The sequence below is a fragment of the Dermochelys coriacea genome, chromosome 11 (assembly GCF_009764565.3).
Source record: "Dermochelys coriacea isolate rDerCor1 chromosome 11, rDerCor1.pri.v4, whole genome shotgun sequence".
Lineage (NCBI taxonomy): Eukaryota > Metazoa > Chordata > Testudines > Dermochelyidae > Dermochelys > Dermochelys coriacea.
The window spans coordinates 28,264,136-28,280,814 of record NC_050078.2 but is presented as its reverse complement, the minus strand read 5'-3'; the positions used below and the strand labels follow the sequence as shown (position 1 = coordinate 28,280,814).

General features: G+C 37.5%; 1 protein-coding gene across 4 annotated transcripts in view; it reads right to left on the bottom strand.

The window, feature by feature from the left end:
- Positions 1-16,679, bottom strand: part of RIF1 (replication timing regulatory factor 1) — a 56,071-nt gene that overhangs the window by 2,002 nt on the left and 37,390 nt on the right. For 3 of the 4 annotated variants that reach the window (XM_038422667.2, XM_038422668.2, XM_038422672.2), the window contains exons 24-33: positions 16,052-16,151; positions 15,511-15,642; positions 11,338-11,483; positions 10,497-10,586; positions 10,352-10,406; positions 4,902-7,766; positions 2,867-3,016; positions 2,453-2,530; positions 2,243-2,358; positions 908-1,061 (exon numbers count right to left, since the gene is read on the bottom strand). In XM_038422667.2, coding sequence (XP_038278595.1) covers positions 908-1,061; positions 2,243-2,358; positions 2,453-2,530; positions 2,867-3,016; positions 4,902-7,766; positions 10,352-10,406; positions 10,497-10,586; positions 11,338-11,483; positions 15,511-15,642; positions 16,052-16,151 — 3,886 coding nt within the window. The remainder of the gene's footprint in view (positions 1-907; positions 1,062-2,242; positions 2,359-2,452; positions 2,531-2,866; positions 3,017-4,901; positions 7,767-10,351; positions 10,407-10,496; positions 10,587-11,337; positions 11,484-15,510; positions 15,643-16,051; positions 16,152-16,679) is intronic. The other variant, XM_038422671.2, reaches the window with a different exon arrangement.

The following is a 16,679-nucleotide window of genomic DNA, read 5'->3' as shown; positions in this document are numbered from 1 at the left end:
AAATGTGACTTGTGTGATATTGGCAGCATGCAAACTCTATACCAATGTTTCCCAAACTTTTTTGGCCACGGAACACTTTTTAGCCTATTATGGAACACTTATAATATTATTTTGTAGTTGTTTGGTTTGGTTTTCAAATAAAAAATTGCGTTATTTATACTCAAATATATTTTATTTTATAAAACAAAGCAAAAATACAACTTTAAAATAACCTGAACTAACAATTTCTAACTGGAAAGTGCATATAAAGGAGTACAAAAATGAAGTGCAAGAGTCAAAATTAAATTCTAGATTCTTTCACGGAACACCTATTCACATCACATGGAACACCAATGTTACGTGGAACAGAGTTTTGGAAACGCTGCTCTATACTAAGCTGTAAGCTGGTTTCCACCACACTTGAATATTGCTTTGATAGACAAATGTTAAAATTGTACTTTAAGTGAATATTAAAGCATGTACAAGATTGGGAACTCCCATATTATTGGCATCACAAATTACTTTCTTAATCCAACTAGTCACTGACAACACTGTGCTCAGAAACTAGTTGTGTTTCAAATTTTAAGACCTCATTTTATCGACATTCAGAAATCTCTTACCATGTGAACTTTCAGGCTTCTTGGCAAAGCAAAAAATTATAATTTTCTCATAATGAAATATTACCACCACCAAACAGAAAAAAGACTCAGATGCAAGGCTTGACAATTGTAAACTAGCTATGTTGTTGCACTGTTACTCAGCTTGAAAATTTAAAATTAAGTTTTATGTTAGCTTTAATATTGTATTTTAGCCTTTTTTCAGGAAAAGTTTTATATTTTTGTTAAATGTAGATCTCCTGTGAAGGTAGTTAGCAATGCAGGACTTTATGATACTGTCTATTTAATTACAGTACTTAAAATAGATTTACCTGTTGCCCATGATATCCTCGAAGAGCCTTTTTAACATTGGAAACTTTAGGAGAACGGATAGGAAGAGTTTTGATTTCAACTGCTGTAAGAGTACTCAGGTCACCCACTGTCTTAATATTCTTTGCTCGAATGAGCTGCCCCAAACCTCTTGCCCTGGGGAAAAAAAGGATTCTGTATATTTATTCCCACTACGACATGAAAAGCTGTTGGTAGGATCATGTTTCCTTCAGAGGCTGAGAAGAGGAGGAAGAGAGGCAAGAAATTTGCTGGAATGTATACCTTTGTATTCATATAAAAGAAGGAGAAAAAAGTCAAAGCAGATGACATCTTTCTGCAGAAAAGAAAAATTTTGTTCTCCGCAGTTTATTGAATTATCCATAAAATGAATAGCTTTTAAATTTAATTAAGTAACATGAATGGGAAAAAAGGAGTAATTCAAAAACAGGTCATTCTGAACAGGTCCTGTGGTAACTCCAGAAAACTTGTCTTTTTATATGTTTTCAGATTCAAAACACAAAAAAACAAGTTAGTTGAGCCTAGTAAAGCGTGGAAACACTCATCCAAGTTTTCGTAAATCTGAAATAATGCTCTTTCATCTTTTGAAAAGCTCACTGCACAAAGCAGCATTTGACAATTTTTAATAAAATATGCAGATAGGTCTGGTGAGCATCATCAAGCATTAATATCAGATCTGTTGAAAGACTGACACATTCAGAATATGAATATATATAATATAGCAAAAGCTAAAAGAAAGGTCACAAATACTGCAGAATCATAAGCTTTGTAATAAAATCTTGTTTAACAGATCATGAAACAAGTTCATGTTCTAGAACACTAAAAATATATGAAACAAACAGTGAGCTGTAGCTCACGAAAGCTTATGCTCTAATAAATTTGTTAGTCTCTAAGGTGCCACAAGTACTCCTTTTCTTTTTGCAAACATGATACAGGTAAGCTAGGAAAAAAAACCCCAAGTTCATGCATCTTCCATATCTGAGTACAGACAGATAATGCAGTGGTAAAAACGCTAGCAGTTGAAACACAATAGTACCCTCATTGCTGCTTTTACAGCTGGGGATGCCCCTGTGCATTCTTGAAAGAATGTGCCATGGCCTTTTTGTATTCTTAGGACAAGAATAAAAGAGTTGAGCATTTCTGCTAGATGCTAAAAGGAGACTAAGTTTGACAGTAAACCTTCCTTTTACCTTCCCTCCCCCCAGGAAGTGCCTCCACTGAATGCTAGAATTAGAGACCGAGACATCCTAACAGAAAGGTTTATAATATCCCTGGAGATGTATTAAGAGTTTTTACTCTTGAAAGGAATAACCACTTACCAAATGTTTGATGTAATCTGAGGTAAAATTATGTCAACTGGAGCTTTACAGCCCACCAATGCAGGGTAGACACACTCTGTAGGACACGGCAGCGACTCCTTGGCCATTTCAGTAATCTTGAATAGTATAGAAAAAATTATTAATTAAGTATCACACAACTAAATACAGAAGAAAATAGACAAGAGATACATGAACTGAAGCACTTCTTACTAAACACTTCTTTGAGCTCTTAAATTTAGCGTTACGAGATCCTGGGGACAGAAGTCCTTTGGTTGGAGTGGTAATATGCTGGATAGAAAAGAGGAAAAAAGATCTCTCAGGATCGTAGATATTTAAAAATAGTCATAGGATTTTAGTTATCTCAACATAAAGCTCTTCATTTCACAGAAGGTGAAATTAGAATCAACCAGACTACAAAAGTATTTCTTTTGTTTACTAATTCTAAAGCCTGTTCTATATATTGGCCATTCTTGGAACGGTTTACCCTTAAATAGAAGTTTACAGTTGAGTAAGACTAGCTCTGATAAGAAAGGCATACAGTTATGGTATAAAGGTTATACTATACAGATTGTACTAATACCTAGAAAGAACTATTCTGAAGAAAACTTAAAACAAACACCTTACCTTGGCTTGGGTATTAGATGAAATTTTAAAACTTCGCAAAGATGGTGAACTATTCAAAGAAGAATGAGACCTAACAACGGGACTTCTCCTATCGATGTCATCTGCCAATCCTTCCTGGTAAATTGGATTTGCAAAAGAGACTCGACGAATCTGTTTTTAGAGATTAAGTGATTTTCATAACTAAACTAATAGAATTTGTATTGTTACAACAATATTGTCAAATTAATTTCATACTAGATAGATCTAAAGTCTGAGATTTCAGATTGTTGCATTCATCAGATCTCCTGATTCATACAGCTGTGTTTCACTAAAGAATATTTGAGATCATAATAGGTTGTGGGTTGTTTAGTTTTTGGGTTTTTTTTTTTTTTTTTTTTTTTTAAGGGGGAGGGGGTTACTGCTACAGGAAAGGTTACAAATTTTATAAAGAATTTCCCAAGGAATACAATAGTGAAATGTTGACTGCACAATGATTTTGCACTAACACTTATTTTCTTTAATAGTGCCAAAGCCTTGCTGCATTACAACTTGGGTGTTGCTACTATGCAAAGACTAATTAGGAGTGTGGCATAAAAAAGTGCAAACAAGAGAACCAAAAAATAAAGGGAAACATTCATAACATGCGTGCCTGAAAGGACAGAGTGGGAGTGAAAGAGTAGCAGTAAGACAACAAGAAAGGGAAGATGCAGGGTTGAACCAATGGGACAATAAACTGTGTATTTTATTTGGTAATCCACATTTTCATCATCTAGTGTATTTACTGACCTTACTGGTTTAGACAGATTCTTGATTTGGGAGTTTGGGGAGGAGGGGGAAGAGACAAACAATATAAATATACACTACATATTTCCTTGGATCTTTGGCAAACAGACATTTACCCTAATCCTTTCCAATACCCCGGAAGAAACACTGAATGAGAACATACTGGATCACTGAATTTCATATTCATATGCTGGGTATAGGAGTCATACCATTAGAATTATTCTGAAACACTGAAATAGCTGATTATTGTGGGGAAAATATGAAAGTTATTTAAATCCTGGACATGCAACACTAAATAGAAACTTTAATTCATGTCCAATTTGCCTCATGTTCCAAAAAATTCCACCCTAGAATCGGCTCATAAGGGGCATGTTACCAGGTGTTAAAAATTTAACTTATAACACAAAGAAAGTATCAGCTGTAACCACTGTAGACACTATCTTTCCAGTAAAAAGAGAGCATTCAACACTTTTTAAGAAATTAAACATCTATATTGCATGTAGCAGATAACTGCCAACCTGGTCAGGGCCTCATTGTCCGAGTTCTGTACAAACAGAGAAAATTAGAGTCTCTTGGCCCAGAGCACTTATATTTCCCAGCAAGTCACATAACCAGTGTTAAAGGTAACCTGCAAAGGGGAAAAAAAAAGCTGGACTAGTTTCCCGCTTTCCATCCTGCTTGTTTATGATTTCATAAGGCCTAAAATTATTGCTTATTTTTTAATGGAAATTTAGGTCCTGTCTAGTTCAGAAGACTATGATGACATGAAGAGGAAGACATGATATCACAAGAGCCGACAGTGAACGTTGAACAATTGACAAGGGAAGAGGATTTTTAGTCAGAAAATAAAACAAACTGCTTTATTTAACATCTATTTAACATCACTGACCACTAATTTGGAGAACAGAAGCTTTTATTAAAGATTCAATGCCCCCACTTTCAATTAAGGATGAAGTTAAATGTGCATCCTTATCATCCTGCCCCTCCAAACAAATCCTCCAGCAAAACCAAAGAAGGTAAGGAGTGGATAATTGGTATTTCCAAGGTAAAAACATGCAGAAAAATAGTTTTTAAAGATAAAACCTGTCAGCACTTACCCATGAGAAAAAGGGGCACAGCCTAATTAAAAAAAAAAAAAAAAATCTTTGCAGGTCATCATTAGCACTTCTACATGATCACGTGGTAATGGCATATATGATATCCAGTGTACTCAGTACACTATGTATGCTTACAAGTGCTCAGTAGTACCGAAGACTAAATTACATCACAATACCTTGTTAGCAGGTGATGGGGAATCATCCTCTTGATGTCTTTTTATTCCCCTCTTTAAAATACTGGTGGATGGAGAAGCAGAAGGAGACCAAATGCAGCGTGTCTGCACTTCATTGGGGCTTTCATTAACCTTAACCAAAGCTACAGAATCAAGCTCCTTCAATTTCTGAGGAGAATCCACATTGTCACTTTCTTCTGCACCCTCCTGATCTGAAGCTACATTTTCAGGCACTGTAGCTGCCACTGCAGTTTCAGTGAATATTAAACCTTCCTCCTTCATCTCACCATCTTGAGGGACGTATGCTTTTATAGGAGTGTTCTCAGTCTTTTCTGCTTCATTCTGATCATGTTTTGGCTCATTTACCTTTGTTTGGTCAGGTTTGTTAACAGTTTCTGCATCAGATATCTCCTCCATTTTCCCATTTTGACTCATTTCCTCCTTTTCTGTAGCTTCTGGTTCTGTGCCATTCTCCAAAGGAAGACAACTTTCTATGGACTCTTTTGAAACAGTGTCAGTTAAACACTGTTCAATACTGTCAACTACATTGGTGGGCTCTGGCTCTTGCTCCTGAATGACAGGGTCACAAGTTTTACTTTTGATATACAACAGTTTCTCTAGATCTTCCTCTACTGGAATAGCATTTTCTTCCAAAGCATTCTCAGATTTTATTCCTCTTTCTGAATCCTTAACAAACCTAGATTTCTTAATGGGAAGCAATGGTGTACTCATTGCACAAGGTTCCACAGACAGCCTTTCTTCAAAATGAGAATCATTAGAAGAAGTTTCTAATGCAGTCATAGTTATCTGAATACATGTGTTATGCTCACTTTGTGAATGGTTATCTGCATTTTTTAATTCAGTGAATGACTTTTCTTGCTGTTGAGAGTTTTCACCACAGCAATTGTAGCTCTTTGATCTTCTCATCCTCTTGCTTCTTTTGTGCTGGCACTCAAGTATCTGCAGAGGTTTTTCAGAGGAAAGAACAGAGTCTGAAGTAGTAGCTACTGCTGCAAATTCAGACAGAATGATTGCACTACAGCTTTCTACACTTCTTTGCTTATCAAGCGATTTTTTTGCCTGTCTCGTTTTCAAAACTGGTTCAGATATGCATGGGTTCATGACGGGTTCTCCCAATATGTTTGTTTTATTTTGTTCTACATTTGTGTTCTGCCCATCAACTGAAGTCTTTGCCAGATCTATAATTCCTGTAGATTCGTTAACAGCTGTACAAATTTTGTTTTTCACTTCACATGCCTGAGATATCAATACAGTATCTTTGTCGACTTCAGAACTTGATTCACCTTTATTTTTTACTTCAGACAGATTCCTAATTTCAGTTACTATTTCTTGTGACGAGAGCGCCTGATTTTGGCTCTCTTTTTCTTCTTTCACTTTGCTTTGAAGAGGATCGCTTTTATTTTTCCACTTTCCAGATCTTTTCCTCTTGGTACTTTCTTCTCTTGTCTCAGAGCTATCAGACTCAGAATTTTCTATACTAGAAAGCAATCCTTGTGAAGCTCTTCTTGTTTGATACCGGGTGCGCCCCCTGGTCCTTTTCTGACTTGTTATATCCGAACCAGAATCTTGAACATCATCTATTTCAGATTTCAAGTTATCACTTTCAGATTTCTTGGCATTTTTGTTCATTTCCTCTTCAAGACCCCTTGAAGTGGGTGACTCCTTTGGGCCAATGCCTTCTGCAGCAGTCTTCTCATGAAAGCTGCACTCTTTTTTACTTGCATTTTCTTTTGCATCTACAGCTTTTTCAGAAACAGATTTCTGCTTTTGGGATGCATCCTCTTTAATTTGTGGCACCCTCTTCTGGAAAGACTTTTCATCATCTTTACGTTTGTCCTTTTTTTGGTGACTGTTTTCTTTATCTTGACTGTCCGCTGTATTTTCTGCAATTTCTGACCGTCGTCTTGAAGAACGTCTTAGTGTTTTCTGATTAGGAGACATCTGTGGAACTTGATTGTCATCATTAGATATCTGATCAGTTGATATAACAACCACTGGAGGTGTATTTTCTTTAGAATCCAAATTGGATCCTTTACATTTTTCTTCCTCTTCTACACCATCCACAATTTGTTTATGCTCTATTGTTGTACTCTCTATCACTGCAGAATTGGGAGCCTGTGTTTGAGTATTTAGAATGCATTTTGTCTCTTCCGTTTGAGTAGGTGTGCCAGATTTATTTTCCAAATGGGTGGAACCAACAGACTCCTGTATACTTTTCTCCAGTTCTAATTCTGTTAACTCCTCAGATTGCCTAATTTCTCCATGCTGTGTTTTAATTTGCCTGCGACTCAACCTTTTTAACCCAGTAACTGTTCCTTCAAATTCAGATTTTGAAAAACTTTTATTATCCTCTTTAGGTTTTTCTATTTTGGAGGGAGTCTTTGCTGCATCTATGCTTTCCTGTTTATCTAGGACAGTAGCAGTCCCAGATGCTCCTGATAGTCTATTCAATGCAGAAGGGCTAAAGGGTCTGTTCTCTGAACTATCAAACTTTTCCAAAGTAATAAAGGACTGTCTTCGGCTTGCAGGTTGCGGTGTTCCAGAAATAACATCAACAGAAGATGAACTGCTGCTGATATTTGAAGTGTTTTCATTTCCAACTGAAGGTTCCTTTGCAACTGTTTCAGTTGCATGTTTTTTTGAATCCTCTTCTACTAAAGACTCCTTTGCAACCATTTCAGTTATATTTTTTTTTAAATCCTCCTCACAATTTAAATCTGAAATTTCTGGAACATGAGTGATGGATTTGTCTTCAATATTCACAGAATTCTCAAGAGGTTCACTTGACTTGCAGTTCCCAGTGATTTCATGTGTACTATTGTGCACATTGCTCTTTGTCCTCTCATCCTGCAAGGACAAATTAAGTGACATTGTAATTTTGCTACTTTTAGCATAAACCCACAAAAAATGCAATCCCATTTGGATTTGAAATAAAGTAAAATAACTGCTCTGCCTAAATAATGACAATGATTTTGAAACCATCCACCCACTCAAAACACTATGAATTTTCCTTTGTTAGCCACAGTTTAACTGTGTAACTGTTCCAGTGTAACTGACATGCTTTATGGCAATATTTATTTTATTTGTTTAGTCCAAAGAAAGGGGAGCAGTAGAAAGACCTTGTGAAAGTCTGTAGACAAAGAATAGCAGTAAACTTATATCTACTGGGTTTTATTTCAAAGTTATTAACTAATGCTTCATATATTGTTTTTCTTTACATTAATATAAATATTTTCTAATCATACTGTACAGTACTTTCTGAACGCAATTAGGAGTTGTTACTAACATCTACATTTAGGATTCTGGATACAATACAACTGCCATGGAGTCTGACTAAGTAATGCTTTCAAAAGAGTCCTAAAGAGACAGAACACTGGCCTTAAAGAGTTAAGTAAGGAGCAGGAAAAGGAAGTGTAACAGGTGTGCATAATCTGAACACATGCTATATTACATCAATTTTCATGTGTCCTGAATTCTACATCTATTTAAACGTTCAGTATTAACTGTGTAGCCTGTTCAGCCTGTACAATTTCATCCAGAGTCGAAGTTTATACGGCAAAAAAAGCCTAAGAGAGGATCTTTCTTACAGATTACATAATTTATTATAAAAATTACTGTCATAAGTGAAAATATATTAGCTTCAAGAATTACCTTACTACCTAAAAGCTACTTTGAAAAACTATGCAGACTAAATGATGTCTAAAAGGCTAGACAGTTTCCAAGATTTTTTTGTATCCTAATGAAGTTTCAGGTCCAAATTCACAAGCAGATGATAAAACACTTACATTTTAAAATAACCAGTGAAGGACAATGTGATATGGAAGTCATCAAAAATAAATTCTTGGAAAAAATAAAATGGGCATGTGAAAGAAGTTCATAGATTCATAGATACTAAAGTCAGAAGGGACCATTTTGATCATCGAGTCCGACATCCTGCACAACGCAGGCCACAGAATCTCAACCCACCCACTCCTGCGAAAAACCTCTCACCTATGTCTGAGCTACTGAAGTCCTCAAATAGTGGTTTAAAAAGACTTCAAGGAGCAGAGAATCCTCCAGCAAGTTACCCGTGCCCCATGCTACAGAGGAAGGCGAAAAACCTCCAGGGCCTCTTCCAATCTGCCCTGGAGGAAAATTCCTTCCCGACCCCAAATATGGCGATCAGCTTCAACTGTGGGACTAACTGAAATTCAAGCACTGAAGAATTTCTCAGAACAATTCTATAATATTTTTAGTAAGTTACTGAAAGCGTCTTGTATCAATTTTCTGATTTGTCAACTAGTATATACAGGTGGATAGTTTTGGAGACTCTTCTTGCTGTATCTGGTAGTTACAGGGATAACAACACTACTTATAGTTACTTGAATACTTAACTGCTGAATCATGTAATTATATGATTGAGTTTAGTTAATCAAGCAGGGACTCACAAGTTTAGTATGATTATGTTCAAACAGTCAACAGTGTATACATTCTTACATATGTTCTTTTCCTATCATGCCAAATCTGAGGACTTTCTACTCTAAGTCACAAGCAAACATGTTATGGTTCTCTGTTGTATTTGGAATTCATCTCAAATGAGGTAATTTGAATTAATAAAGGCAATTTAAAAAAAACACACTAGACATAAGACTATCAGTATGCTTTAGACAATCATACAATTTCTGTGGCTGAAGTTAATCTAAGACATTGAGGAAATTCAATAAAAAAGAAAATCTAAATTAAATTACATTGCAAGAACAAACAAGATTAGCAAATGTTCTCAAAACTCTGAACTTACTAGCACGTCTTTCTCCTTTAGTTTTTATTCCTGGACCCACACAAGACAGCCTTACCAGATATTCTATAAAATGGAAACTCAAGTCCTCTAAGAAATTTAGAGGTGCTCTTTGTTTTAGACTTATCAAACTTACCCTCTCCACCACATATCAATTTTGGTCTGTGATCAGAGCAGTTCACTCCATATTAGAATTATTCCTCAAACAGTTTATAAATAAGCGTGACAGAATTTAGTTTTTTTTTAAATAATTTCAATGCATATCAATGTCTGTTTTTAATCTTATTTTTATTTATCTAAATTTTTAGAGTTGGGAAAAATTATGGGGGGAGATCAGACAACTATTTAATGAAAGTAGACACATTTAAAAAATTAGAGCTTTATAACTGTTAAAATGCAAACTGTCAATCACATGCCAAAATATACGAAGTAAATATCCTTAAATTCTAATAAGTTCTCAAGCAGCAACTTTCTACCTTGTCTATTTATAAATTTTGATTATCGATGGAAATATTTTGTTGGCTAGTGTGTGTACACTGAAATCAAATACCACCACCAATTACTGATAAAAATCTAATCCTTCCAAGCCTATTATAAAGCATCATTAAGGTAGCTGTAATTCTAGCATCTCCAATATTACGAAACATGGTGAAAATACCTGAGGTTTCTTTTTAAGATCTTCTTTCGGCTCTCCTATTAAAGATGTTTTTAATCTAAAAACAAGATCACCCAAATTAGAGCTGTTGCAACAGAACTTAGAAAATATCTTATCAGCATAAGCCCAGCTCGTATATCATACTTACAAAGAATCTTCCTGGCACTGAGAATATTGAGAAAATAAGGCAGTATCTTGGGATGCATCCAGATTATTGTACATAGCAGGAATATCAATTCTGGAACCAAAAAATATCATTTCAGGTAGGTGTAGCTTTCTCTTAGAACTTCTAGTGAGAAACAACATGTAATTTAAACAACACACAGTTCCAACGCTGAAAATGCTCATCAAGGAAACCCTACAAAGACTGAACTGCCAAGTCCTCACAAGATTATTTACACTTCTAAATCATTCTGTGATGTGGAATGAGACACCTCTTGCAGTGGAAGTGTGTTTCAGCAATCAGTGCTTGATATGGGTATAAAGGTTTTTTTGATCTTTTGATTCCTGTCTTCTGATCATACTGCCAGCTAAAGAATTTCCTTATTTCAATTACTGAAAAATGCCATATTACTAATGTTAGTCTGAAAGCGAACAAGAATCATTGGGTAAAGTTCTACAGCATGCGTCATGCAGGTGAAACTAGACAATTATGGTCAGAGGTGCGACAAGTACTCCTTTTCTTTTTGCGAATACAGACTAACACGGCTGCTACTCTGGGACCTAAAACACTTTCAGTGAATGAAGTATAAATCAGAGATTGGTCCTGTCTCTTTAAGATACTGTTTCTCCCAAACAACTCTGATGTCTTTAGTCAAAAGATCTTTTTATGTTAACTTCAAGCTCTGGAGCTTGCATGTAATAGCACAAGATGCATAATTAATATCCTATTGAAGTTTGAGATGGAGTACATTAAACAAATTAAATTTAAAGTTTGTCCTGATCAATTCATAATACAACCACTCTTGTCAGTGCTACGGATTACGAACCTCTTTGTCCTAAGAACTTCTTTTTGGTGTTCTGTCAATAGTCTCGCTTTTGTTTCCAAAGGAATAACCACAAAATCAACAGATTTCTCCTCTTCCAGAAGTATCCGGCTTGGTTTTGTCTTTGAAGATGAAAATTCTAGTTTCAGCTATGGAAAGGAAAAAATTGGTTTAAAAACAAGATAAAGGAAATACTATTAATGATACTTCTGTACTCCTGGTACACCATCCCAAAACAGAATACTAACCTATAGTAACTGTGGTTCTTAGAGATGTTGCATTCAGTACTGATCCTTCTGTAGTCACATGTGCACCTCACGCATGAGAGATGAGATTTTAATTATTTACTTTTGTTTATTTTTGTAAATAGCTGTATCGGGGACATGTATGTATCCTAAGCCTTTTCGTGCTACTATATGAGGGTACAAAAAAAAATGGAGTGTCCATGACCCTCCTCCAAGTCCCTTACAATTAAAAGCCCATATAAGCTAACAACTCTAAAAGGAGGGGATGGAGACTAGGTCATGGGATCTACATGCATGGCAACCTGAAGCAGCACAGTTACTGTAAGAGAAGTAACCATTTTTTTTTTTTGGAGCATGTGTCTGTATGGATTATAGTGCAGATGGCCGGCATGCAATATGCCCTAGAATGGTGGGAATTAGGAGCTCCAGCTGCATCAGTTGAATAGAGATTTTAATATTGTTCTCTCTAACTTTGCATCTGACCTGTCAGCTATGTGCACGGCATAGCGTTTGACAAAGGTCAGTGGGTTACTCCACGTTGCTAACTTACAGACTTAATATTGGCATATTCCTGAAGCAGGCAGAGGATTCATCTTGTGATGCTGTGGAGTGAGCCTGGATGTTCAGTGGGAGAGGTACATCAATCAGGTAGTAACACAGTGAAATACATTTTATCATCCATTTTGATACTCTCCGTGAAGGGATGGCCTGATCTTTAGAACATCGGGCTATAGCTATAAACAGATGGGATTTCAGTATGAATGGTTTGTTCCTTTCCATAAAGTAGAGTCCTGGATAGGTCTAGAGTGTGTGGTTTCTTTTCTTTTACATAGAATGAGGTTTTGAGGCTGACTGACTGGTTTAGAAAAAAATCTGAGACCACTTTATGAATTATCTTCGGGTGAAGCCTCAGAACTGTCTTGTCCCAATCAAATGTCATGAAGTGGGGTTCAGCCCTAAGTGCTTGAAGCTCGCTCACTCCTCCTGGTTGAAGTGATAACCACTAAGAAGATTTACTTCAGAATGAGGTGGTGAAGTGAGCATTCTGAGAGAGGCTCAAAACAGAGGATCCACGAGCCTCAGGAAGATTATATTGAAGTGCCAAGTTGAAGTAGGTTCTCTGACTAGCAGGTAAGAGTGTAAAAGCCTCTCGATAAACTTTGATACTGTGTGTGTCCACTTGAGTATCATGATCCTTTCCATAATGGGTAAACTGGCTGTCTGCTCTGAAAGTATGGGTGAACCAGCTGTTTCTTTTGAGACTGGTATTTGAAGAGCTTCCTGTAGAGGGTTGATGTACAAATCCTCAGTGACCTCACAGTGGCCGTCGAGTCCTTCAAGGTGTCTTTCATTGTTCTTTTGGTGAAGAGCTTTAATCTCTTGAATGGAAGCTGTCTCATGACCCTGAACCTCCCTCAGTATTCTGGATGCTAACTGCCAGGACAGCCACAGCCATGTCGGAGGAGTCCATGACTACCTGCAAGGCTGTTCTGGCAGTTGTTTAGTCTTCCCTTATAATCTCCTTTAATTCCTCCTTAGTGCCCTGTGGCATTTTTGCCAGGAAGGGAGTCACTCTCTCCCATATCAGGAAATTACATCTGATGAACCATGCCTGGTAGCTTGCCACACAGAACTGCAGTGAGGTGGATGAGTAGGCTTTGAGCCCAAACAGAGCTAGTTTTTTGGGAGTTATCCTCGGGCATGCCTTTTGTCAATTTCAACTTGTCCTGCACTTCAACTACCACCAGTGGCCCTGGATCTGCTGGGATTAAAAGGCTTCCAAGTTTTCCGGCGGCACCTGACAAAGCTTCTCCACCTCTTTAGACACAGGTTAGATGGTAGCCAGAGTGTGTCAGAGCACTTTGCTAGCTCCCATGTGCCCTCCTTTATGGGAATAGTAATTTTTCCCAGGGCTGATGGGGTTAAGATGTCTAAGTTTGTGTTACTTCTCTTGAATGGCCATTGTTTGGATATCCAGGTCTGTGATATGAGCATCATGAAATGCTTTAAAGTTGACCACTGGGGTAGGGGCTAGTGTGACCACTTCATCAGGTGACTATAATAACTCCTTTGGTGGGGACTGGGGATGCTGCTGTTTCTCCATTGCTCCTAATTCTTGGGCGCTGACAACTGGTGCCAGTGTTGGTGGCCAAGGTAACAGTGCTGCCAAAGAGCCTGATCTCTTCCTGGACCTGTGGCAGGACACCTGAAATGATGATCCCCAGTACGGATAGGTTGGCATGGCATATGGGTACTGACCTGGTTGCAGCAGGTTGGCCCAATGCCACTCATGTCTTTTTTGAAGCAGTGCTCAGAGAGAGTACCAGCTCTAGGGTCACTCTCAGAAGGTAACAGAGCATCACTGTTTGTTGCTGATATGAAGTAGTAATCTGGCAACAAAGATGTACTTTGAATTACAATGCTGTAGTGTAGTGTCATGTCCCCATTCTGGCAGCTGCTGCCACATCAGTACCAACAATGTTATTTGGAGGGAATCTCAACAGCTCTCTAAGATGTACTTTGGTCCTATAATAGCTGCAGCGGTTGGCACATATGCCTTTGTCAGTGCAGATGCTGGCAGTGCCAGCTTACTTAGGGCCACTTCCTTGGAGGTCTGATGTGTCTTTTCTCTATGGAGAAATGTATGTCTGGTCTCCACTCACCCTTCCTTTGGCCTCGCCACTGTATTGTGGTGCTGATGCCAATGATGATGTTGTCAGTACCAGAGAGGCAAGTGCCAAGTCTGCCAGTACTGGTGTCAAAGCAGCTGCTGGCACCGGTGTTGGGAGTAGCATTGGCTAATACTGAAGTCTTTGGTGTTGAGGTGATGAGCACCAATGTAACCAGTTTCTATTTCAAAGAAGTTTTCTTCCCTGCCTTCTTTTGCTGCTAGGTCCTCGGATGGGGTGTCTGCTCAGAGGAGCACTGACTGAGGATGAACTGTTAGCTTTTTTTTTTTTTTTTGGAGATCTCTTCCAGGTCTGAAATTGTGTGCGTGCGTGCGGCCTCAGCCACGCTGCCCTCACTTTGCAAATCATCGATGAGAAGGATTTGCACACTGAATACTTAAGTGGAGGTGCCTCAACCCCAGAGAGAAACGGCATTCGCTCTGTCCGTTAACCAGGAGAGTAAGTCCACTGAAAATCAGTTAGTGCTTATATCCTGAAGGTTTAGAGTCTGCCCCTAGGGCTTGGCATGAGGCACCTCACCCTCAGCCAGCTGCACGGGGGTATCCTTCTGGGGTAGTTTTTTAGGACTGTCCACATTAAAGTATTAATGAAGATAAGGAGGGCAAAGAAGAATTTCTTCACAAAACTAGTCTAAAAGATGAGCCTGAAGGTCAAAGTAGTGGGTTGGACTCCAACCAGGTTCCATCCTGCTTCCCAGGCAGTAAGAGGGAACTGGGGAAGGTCCTGGCTGCGCCACCATTCATAACCTCACAGGAGCACAAGGAGGCACAGGGTACATGCATTGCCCTGATGGACAGAGCTAGTCAAAGCAATCCAATCTCAGATGCATGAGGTGCATGTACACCTACACCAGGATACACACACACACACACACACACACACACACACACACACACACAAAATACTTTGCCATGATACACAGCCAAAAAAACTAATCAGATCTTAATGTTCAGCATCCTGCTGGCTGCTCTCCCTATTCTTTACGGAGCCTCTATTGATTAAACTTCCACCCTTTAAAAACCTACCCTGCCTTAAGTTTCCATAGCAATAACAAAAAAGAAAACTCCAAAAATAGTAGAAAATCTGAATACGGAAAAAGTAACAGCTAACTGCTATTAGGCTGGCTTGCTTCAGACTGATGGACTTGAGATACAAAACCAGCATAGCCAATAGTCTCTTGTGGAAGAAAATCAGCATGAAGTAATGTTTAATTTTATTACATCCATCTGTATGCATCTTACCTTTGCTGTTGTTACATGAGCAGTGGTAGTCTTGTCTTTCAGACCATTGGCCTGTGCCAGCAAGGAATCCCTTTTTCCACCTGATTTTACTTCTATTCCACTGATCTTTGCATCCCACTGGGAATTTTCTGTCTGTTTAAAGAGAAATAAAAATTGTGTTTAGTGTAAATAGATAAAGTAGATAACTTAATGAAACTTTGCATAAGATTCAATTTCACTCATGACTTCAAAAAATATGTTTACTTACCTACCCCTGTAGTTTCTTCTAAAATGTAAAGATTTTTGCAAATATGCTGCATAAGAACAGGCCAATAGTTCAGGTAAAATCCTAGTTATTATTTACCAAATGCCATCTCAGCCTAGGCCCTTCAGCCTCTGGTTATTCTAATTCAGGATATTAATTCGAACACCAATCAATCTCAAATCATTATAGTAAAATCTTGATTACTGTAACTCCATAGGACATTGTTACTATCTCCAGCACAATTTCAGAATTGTAGAGAGTAAACCACTCATAAGAAGTAACATAATAAATACTTACAGCATCAGAAAATGGACCACTAGATTCTTCCACTAACTCAACATTTTCAAAACCAGGTAGTAAAAGCAGAATTTTCTTTTTGGCTTGGCTTAATATGGATCTGTTTAAGGGGAAAAAAAAAAAAAGATTTATGGAAAAAGTGCATAAGATCGTTAAGTTCACTACTACTTATAACAGCTCACATACAGTGAAGCAGAATGAAGCTCATGGATTCTGTACATTTACAGATACTCATTCAAGAAAAAGTATCTTTTAGATCTGAAGCTTTCTACGAGCAAAGAACTCATTTGTGAGAACTTCCAAACCATCCCAATAACTCATGAACGTCTTTTCCTTCCAAAATTCCTAAAATAAAACTTCACATTTAAATTCTCATTCCATAATTTCACTCCTAAACTAGGGATACTTTCATGACTTAAACACAATTAGTGGTTTGTTTATTTTTTATCACTATGTTCTTGACCAAGGTTAAATCTTGAGTTTAGAAACAGTTTTCCATACTTAACTTCTTATAAGAATTTATGATTTTTCATGTTTATATCCAATCACAAATTAAAAAAGCTTATGTTATCTTGGCTTGATTTATAAATACTCTGATGATGTAGCAAAATCAAACAACAAGTATACA